General features: G+C 52.8%; 1 protein-coding gene across 4 annotated transcripts in view; it reads right to left on the reverse strand.

The window, feature by feature from the left end:
• Kazn (kazrin, periplakin interacting protein) overlaps positions 1-8,930 on the reverse strand; it is a 978,630-nt gene that overhangs the window by 49,363 nt on the left and 920,337 nt on the right. For all 4 annotated transcript variants that reach the window (XM_021159743.2, XM_029476248.1, XM_021159746.2 and 1 more), the window contains 2 exons: positions 7,695-7,831; positions 3,095-3,265 (listed from right to left, as the gene is read on the reverse strand). In XM_021159743.2, the coding sequence (XP_021015402.2) occupies positions 3,095-3,265; positions 7,695-7,831 (308 nt within the window). The remainder of the gene's footprint in view (positions 1-3,094; positions 3,266-7,694; positions 7,832-8,930) is intronic.

Genomic DNA, 8,930 nt, shown 5'->3' on the forward strand with positions numbered 1-8,930 from the left:
TCCTGCCATGTCACATGTGTTCTAAGAGACTGAACCCAAGTCCTCACATCACCAGAGCCACCCCTGGCCCCAGGCGAGATTCTGATGGGCCTGAGGAAGAGCTGTAGGGGGTGTCCTTGGGTAAACCTGGTAAAAGGCAGGTCTCAGACTGAGTTTGGGAAGAGTGGAGGTCATGGGCAGAGAAGCCAGTCCCGAGGCCGTCAGGAAAGCACCCAAACACCCCATGATGCACAGGTCAGCCCCACCATGATGCACAGTTATCCGGGCCCCCCTGTTGGCAGCTGAAAGCGTGGGCCACCGCCATGTAGAAAGCACAGCACAAAGCATTAGTTCGGAAGAGCTGAGCTGGTGGGACTCGAGGCTGGTAGAGCCTGGGCTTCAAGGAACAGGCCTGTTTTAGGGGAGCCGCCACAATTCTGGGTGCTACACGTGGGCTAGCTCGGGGCAGAGAGAGAGCCTCTGTGAAGGGCACAGATCAGAGGCAGCTTAGCTATGAGTTATCTATCTCCTTACTCCCACTGTGGGAAGTGGGATTTTACCAGACAGGGTCTTAAAGTTTGTTGGCTAAGAAAGGGAGCTTGCATTAGACACAGACTCGTGCATATTCAAAGTTAGTCCAGGTAACTCTCCAGGCTCTTTCAGGGCAGGGGAAGCTGAATGAGGAGTGGGAGGAGGAAAGGAAAGGTCCATCATGGCCACCCTTTCCCGAGCATCCCTCACACATACACAGAAAGCAGAGAACCACCCAGACCAACCCACAAAGCAAGCAGCCTTTAGGGGCAACACAATAAGAGGCCTGGACACGATGTCCTCCCATCCCCACCTGGTTTCTCCCCTGGTTGATGAAGGACCTTACTTCTAGCAGGGTCAGGCGGGGTGGGGCCTCTGTGTGGAGTGGGACGTGACTATCTGACAAGTGGGAAATCTCCTCAGGCACCAGACATGGGAGTGTCTCACTCTGCCCACATAGAACCTGATTTTATTCTTTTCTGAGACAGGGTTTCTCTGTGTAGCCCTGGGTGTCCTAGGACTTACTCTGTAGACCAGGCTAGCCTCCAACTCAGAAATCCACCTGCCTCTGTCTCCCAAGTGCTGGGATTAAAGGTGTGAGCCATGAAATCTCTGAGAAAGATGGCTCACTGGGGCTGTGTGGACCATCTCCCACCAGCAACAGACACTGTTTCCGACTGTATCTCTCTCACTGTGTATGAGCCAATGCTGGGAGCCCCTCTTGAACCCTGACCTCTCCCTTCTTCTCTTTTCTTGGCTTCTACCCTCTTTTGAGCATCCTGATCCTGGAGCACTGGGCTCTTGGGAATTTCTAAGTTGGGATGAATAGGCTCACGTGACCCAAACCCAGCTAAAGGCAGACTTGGCCCCTGCTGTAATGGAACCTTTGTGTGACCTTGAGCATAAGCCCTGCCCCCAATTTCCTACTGCACTTGTGGGTCCTGACTTCCTTCCAGAATCCCTGTGGGTTTCTGCCAGGCAGATCTGCCCTCGGCTGCCTGCAGTCTCAGCGATTTCCCACTCTCAGAGCTGGCTCCTCGGGTCAGCCTGGGCCTCACAGCAGAAAGGTCTGGGGCTGTCCACAGCACAGCCTGTCTGTGCTGAAGTCTGTCGAGTGGTAAAGGGGATGAGGAGGATGGGGAGTCAGAGGGATGCCTGAAGGAGGTGGGGCCATCATGAGTCCCTTCCCTGTAAGGCATCCTCCCTCTTCCTCTGGGAAGATGTTGCCTGTGACAGAGCTCTAGGCCCCCCAGCAGCAGAGGGTCCGAAGCTGCAGGGAGGAGGAGGGGAGCTAAGTTTCTGGCTAGAGGAAAACAGGCTGAAAGCTGTATATTGGGAGCAGAAGCTAGGGGAGTTATTTCTTAATATAAGGAACACCAGAGAACCACTAAGATGCTGAGGCCAGGGCTCAAAGCACCAAGATGTGTTCCATCTGTCCATAGGGACGGTGGTGAGGTGGGCACCCAGAGTCTTTCCCACCCATCCCTCTCAGGGCTGCAGGAAGTATCCACTGGAGATGTCTTCCTGCCTTGACAGCCTTCACCACTAGGGGTCAGCATTGCACAAGGCAGCTGCCCTGCTCTGGGTGGCTACACGCTGAAGCAGGAGTTTGCAAAGGATCAGGTCAGTGCAGCACACAAATGCAGCACTAGTACATCCTCCCTAGAGCCCTACAGGGCATATGCAGGGATGGAGGCCCCAGAGGTCAAGCATCCGATCCAGGTCTGTAAGTGCACTGTTACCTAATGCTGGCACCCTGCTGGAGAACATATTAGTACAAAGGAGGGGGACCAAGAGAGAGCGGGTACACACACATACACACACACACACACACACACACACACACGAACACACTGGGTCCAAGGGGTTTTCAAAGGCCTTTCTATCTTTGTGTGTTCTGGCTATACCTAACTATGTCATGAGAAACATGAAGAGACCCCCATCCCAATAACCAAAATGGCAGAGGGAACGGCTCAGGTCACACTGGCAGGCAAGGCTGAGACTCTGGGGCTCTTCTATCTCTGTCAGATTCCCAGATCCGCTCTGATCCCCACACATGGACCCCAATGCCATCTTGAAACAGGTTTGCATAGATTTCTGTGATTTTAGGGTAGTAAAAAGCAACAACCAACCAAATCCATCTTATTTCACTCGATGACCTAAGAGAAATGATTTTGAACCAAAAGCCTTCAACTATTCCATGTAAATATGTAGCTAGATACACATGTTGGTATATGGTACATACACACACATAAATGAGTATATGCACAAATAGGTAGATACTGTCATTTGTAATCCCAGACTCTGAGATGTTAACATTCCTAGATAGTTTACCAAAAGGCTATGATTATTTTGGACCACAATATGCCTTCCCATTGCTCCACATTTCCGCAGTCTCTAGGGACGTGTGGCCAAGTGAGGCCTCCAAGAAGGTCTGTGCTCCTGGGCTTCAGGAGGTTCCCAACTCAAGAGTGTCATGGAGCCCACTGCCCTCCCCTTAGCATCCCGACTGCCTCCTTCTCCCTCAGGGGCTCTGCTGTGCTCCAGGCTGCTCCTCCACAGCCAGTGCCCAGTGCATGCTCACCATGGCAAGCTCTGCCTCCAGCTCCTTCATGCGGTTGTCCTTGAGGTCCAGCTGGGAGCGCAGCGCCGCAGCGTGGTCTGTGGCCTCCTTGGCCTGCCGTCGAAGCTCCCACTTCTCTCGCTCCAGCAGGTCCTTCTCCTTGGCCAGCGCTTTGACAGCGTCTTCACTCTCCTGTGGTGGGGATGAGAGAGGGGGGATGGGTTGTAAAGTGGTGGTGGTGGGGGAGGGCTCATCTGGGTGGGCAGGGGAATGGGGAATCCCAAACACATGGCTGAAAGCCCTGGTGTGAGGTGGGAAAGCTATGGGGTGGTCACCTTGGACACCCCCAGAGACCACTTTCTCGATGAGAGAGCCTGGCAAATGCTTGCCTCTATTCAGAAAATGGGGGCAGGGTGAAATATATATCATTCTTTTCAAGGATAGAACAACCTCATGTGGGGAAGACAAAGTAGGATCTGAAAAAAGTTGGAGTGAAGGAGACTCTGTCATTAATTAATTAATTAATTAATTAATGTATCTATCTATCTATCTATCCATCTATCTATCTATCTATCTATCTGGTTGATTGCTTTGAGGCGTTCTATTTTGTGTTTTTAATCAGGGTCCCTACAGAGCCCAGGCTTGCCCCCAACTCTTTACGTAACCAAGGATAACCTTAAACTTCTGGTTCTCTTGCCTGTAATTCCCAAGTGCTGGCCCGGTTTCTGCTGTGGTGCTGGGACAGAGCCCAGGGCCTCCCACCAGCTAGGCAATCACCTTGCCAACTCGGCATGCCCAGCTCCTGCCTGAGGAACTGTGTCAGAGCTAAACAGGTACAGGAAGACACCTGAAGCGGTGACCGCCTGGGCTACCACAGGAGCCTGCTGCCACCCTACAAGGCGATACTCAGTCTCGAGAGGAAGAAACTCCTCCTCTCTCTCTGCTCAGGTCTCTCTCTCTTTCCTGAATGAACCATGGCTGCCAGGGGTGGTGCCAGCCAGGTGTAGGGCAGACCCTGACCTCTGAACAGGGGTGGTATTGAAACTGCTGTCTTCTCAAGAGGATGGTCCTTGGGGGTACTCAGCCCATCCCACCAAACCACCATATCTAAACCAGATCCAAGGTCTCCACCAGCAAGGCCAGGAGGCCAAGGGGTACCAGCTTTTCTGCATGGATGTGGCTTCCAGCATGTACAACAGTGTCCAATGTTCTAGAGAGAGTCCTGGCTCTGCAAATACCTGCAGGTAAGCATGGCCTCAGTTTCCCCATCTGTCCTGTATGCATTTTGAGATAGCCTTGTGGCCTGGGGCTCTGCCAGCAAGCTCCTCACTCCCTAGGATCTCTGTTTATACCTCCTCTTCCAAGAAGCCTTCCTGGAACACCGGCTTAGGGTGACAGCCTAGCGCTCTCTCCAGCCAGTCCTTGCTCACACCTGACGCTCACCCCCAAGAGAAATGTGAGGCAGACACAGCCAGATAATGCTGTGCTTGCTGAGGCTATGCTGAAGAAACAGACCTGGAGAGGAGCTGGGCAGCCCTGGGAGCTGGCTGGTGACCCTGAGGTAGGAGGAAGACTCACTAAGACCCTTGCGATCCTTGTTATCGCTGAGGTTTCACCTGTTCTGCTGGTTGCGAGCAGACTTGGGCCCTACACTAGGTGAAAAAGGTCTGTGGGTATTTCAGTGTCTCCATGACACTGTTCCCAGGCAGAGGCCAACAGGCTTAGCAGTAGCAGTCACCAAGTCCTAGGCAGTGCTGCAGGCTCTGCATGCATGACTCTTACTTGAACTTCGCACCCACTCATGAGGTGGAGACTCCAATTATTCCTGTTTTACAGAGAGGTAAACTGAGGCCCAGAGGATAAGCACCCTCAGCCCACTGCTGATCATGGAGGAATCAAAGAGAGAACTATGGAATTCCTTCCCTGGGGATCAGAATTTGATAGGGCCTAGGGACTATAAGTGCCTGAAACTCACAAGGGCAGGATAAGGCTACAAGGTTAGATCATTATGGCCTTGCAGGCCAGGTCAGGGGTCTGAGATGGGCAGTGACAAGAGGCTGCAGGAGGCAGGGTGTGGTGGGGTGGTGACAACAGAGTATCTCAGACTCAGTACCAGGATTATCCCGACTCCAGCTTGGAGCTGGCTGCCTGGCCTGCTATGAGGACATCTCCAGCTGGGTTTGTGGACAGTCCCCAGCTGCACTCGGGGGACAGGGTATGTGTCTTTGGCACAGTTTTCTGCGATGTCGGAACTCTGAGAATGATCTTGACAGGCCAAGTCTCATCTTTGCCAGCAGCTCTGAGTCCCTGCTGTCCCCACCTGCTTCAACTGAGGCCTGGGGAGGTTCCAGAAAAAGCCAGTGGGCCATGGCAGGCTGAGAGCCTGCAGCCCAGTGACTGGGGAACTAGTGAGTTCTAGTAATGTTGCTCACTTCCTTAAAACATAAAATGCAAATGATGTGTTGGTAACCAGACCCAAGTCGTGAGAGGCTGGATAAAACCAGGGCTGGGGTTTCGGTTCCTGCACGGTGTCAGTAAATGTGTGGGTAGAACACCTGCCTATGGCTGAGGGGCCAGTTCTGCAGCAGAACGCCTGCCTAGGTCACATAAGGGGCATCCCAAGTTCATTCTAATTGGTGTTGATCAGCCACCAGACTCTTGAGCATCTTAGTCTTGCTGTCTGCAAAGTGGGCCTGGGTGACACAAGCCATTCAGACGCTACACCCCTGGCTTGCCTGAATGCATGCATGCCACAGCAACAGTGGTGGTGGTGGGGACATACAGAATAGGCAGATGACGCCTGTGCTGCTGCTTAGAGCCATTTGACCTCAGGAAGGAAGAGTTCTGCAGGGATGTGTCGTCGAGAGTCACTTGCAGTGAGCACGTGAGGATCGTGTCAATTCTAATCTAGTCTCGGCCAACTGGCCCCTAACTGCAGCTCAGAGGTGGCCTCCTTGACTAGGCCCATTGCTTGCGCTGTCTGCCACCACTGCTACTGAAGAGCCACTCAGCCCTCCTGTCCCCAAAGCTGCAGGCTGAACTGTTAGGTTTGAGTCAGGAATGCCACTCACAGGCTTACATTCTGCCTGCTTGTGCCCTGGCTGGTGGCACTCTTTGGGGAGTGTGAAGCCTTCAGGAAGTGGGGCCTGGCTGGCAGAAGTAGGTGGAGTCCTAGAGGTAAAAGCCTCTGAGGTTTTTAAGGCTGCTGTTGCTCCAGCCATTGCTCTCTGAATCTGTTACATTTTCCTCCAGCCTTTGTGCTCTGCTCCCTGGTTGGTCACATGAGCACCTCTGCTGCATGCTCACACTGCCACTAACTCCCCTCCACAACGGTCTGAAACCATAAGCCCAAATAAACCCTCCTTCCCTCAAATCGTCAGGCACTGTAGACCCAGTGACACACAGGGAAGATGCACATGGGCTAACACTTCTACTTCAGGTTCATGTACACAACTCAATGGCAGCCCTGCCCACATGGCATATGGAGGACAGAGGTCAACTCATAGAAGCCACTTCTTCCCTCCCATCATGCGACTCACAGGAATTAAACTCAGGTCATCAGGCTTAGCAGCAAGCTTCTTTACTCACTGAGCCATCTCGTTGACCCATTTTTTTTTCTGACCTGCACAACAATGGGTGAAACGCCTTCTCAATAGTCGCTCGTGAACAATGGCCTCTAACTGGGGCAGGAGTTCACCCTGCATACTCCATACAGAGTCTCACTGACCAAATCCCTCACGTAATTAGAAACACCTTCTCTTTCACAGAGCCCAGGGTGGTGAATCTCAACTGTCAACTCAACAGGAAATGGGTCTCTAGGGGGCTCTGTGAGGGAGTTTCTAGATGGGGTTCACTGAGGTGGAAAGGCCCACCCTGAATGTGGGCGGTACCACCCTATGGGCTAGAGGTCCAAACTGAATAAGGAGACCATGAGTGAGGCATCCATCTCTCTCTGCTTCCTGACTGCAGATGAGATGTGGCCCACCACCTCCCATCTCTTCCACCACAACGGACTGGACCATATCTTCCAACTCTGATCCAAAACAAACCCCTTCCCCATGAAATTGCTGTAATCAGGTGTTTTATCATGAGAAAAGTAACTAACACACAGCCCAAGTCTTGAGACACCTCCTCTGTAAAGTTCTCAGAGAGGCCTCTCTGTAGACAGACCGACCTGCTGTCTCTCGATGCTCCTGGCTAACTCTGCCCACTTCCATAATGTGGTTATTGATGAGATGCACAGTATCTTGGTCCTCACAACAGCTCTACCCCTTCCACAGAAGGGGAAACTGAGGCTTTAGGGTGAGTAGAAGATCCAAGGGTCTGCCAAGAGGAAGAAGGATCTGAAGCAGCTAGATTCCTGAGTCCACGGCTATCCACCTAGGGACACAGGGCCCAAGCAGGAGCTGGGCTGGATTTCTTGGATTGCTCAGATGAGATGAAGACACCAGAGCGCCAAGGGAGCTCTGGGATTCAAGGCAGAGACTACGCTTGGCTAAGAGCTGAGCTGAGATTGTGAGCGGAGAAGAGATTGTGTATGTCTGAGAGGGGAGGGCAGGAGAAAGGGACAGGAGAGGGACGGGGGTGAGAGGGGAGGGCAGGGGTCCAGGGAGACACTGACTTTGCGGTGCTGCTCATAGTTCCGGATGAAGTCTCGCAACTGCTCCTCGCGGCTCTCCAGCGTGGCGTACAGCTGCTGCATCTGGCTCACCAGGTCAGTCTTCTCGCCCTTTAAGCGCTTCCGGTCAGCTTTCATGGCTGTGGACAGGACAGAGGATTAATTAGCTCCCGATACTCAAGCCGTTCCTCTGGGTGTCTTCTGTCTAGATGAGAAATGGGGTTCGCCTGATACAGTGTCTCTCTTGGATCCCCACACCACTGCGGGTCTCAGGCTTGCTGTGTGAATGGCTCCCTTTTCACCTCTCTGATTTGGCTATCAACAATGGAAGCCCTGCTGGGCTGCAAGGCTCGCATAGGAGGGGGACTCATACTTGGAAATCCCGTAGCTGAAATAAGTCCCAAGGTCACCCCACTGAGCCCACAGAACAGCTCAGGCCCATCCAAGACTCACTCATAAGTCCCACTTGATTATTAGCATGTAGGGCTCAACGACATGCAAGATAAGACACAGACGATATGGACCACACAGGATAAACTGGACTCCGTCAAATTAAAAACTCTGCTTCACAGGGCGACATGGAGAGCAAGAAAAGAAAGCTCACAGAAGGGAGAAAATACCTGCGAGTCCCTTATCCAATAAGAGACATCTAGACATCTAGAATATAAAAATGGACAGCTCAGCTGGTAAAAATGCCCATAGTCAAGTCTGACAATCTGAGTCCCATCACCAAGAACCCATATATAGAAAGAAGAGCCTACTCCTATTAGCTGTCCTGGACCAGAGTTCATTTCTCAGTACCCACCAGGCAGCTCACAACTGCCTGCAATTCCAGCTGCAGGTGGGGGCATCTGAGGCCACGCCACCGCTACACACAGAGAGCCACAGGGAACCCGGCGCAGTGGGGACTCCAGGGCTGGTCGGCATTCAGAATTCCAGCTTTGAGCCTCCCAATGAACCCAGCTGACTCTGTCTTCTCAGCAGCCAGCTTGGCTGCACGGCAGCTGAGATCATCAGGGCTGGGTTTCCAGGCCTACTGAGCTGAAAGCTTGCAGGGTGGAGCTGAGGACAAAGCCAGGCCAGCTCTCCAACATGGTTGCAGCCTGTTACCAGGGAACCTGCCTTAAGAAACTCCAACATCCAGGAAGGCACAATGACAGAGTGAGCGAAGGCCCTTGCCATCCCGCCTGATGACTCGAGTTTGAACCCTGGGGGGGCACACATGGTGGGAGAGAAGTG

The sequence above is a fragment of the Mus caroli genome, chromosome 4 (genome assembly GCF_900094665.2).
Source record: "Mus caroli chromosome 4, CAROLI_EIJ_v1.1, whole genome shotgun sequence".
Classification (NCBI taxonomy): Eukaryota; Metazoa; Chordata; class Mammalia; order Rodentia; family Muridae; genus Mus; species Mus caroli.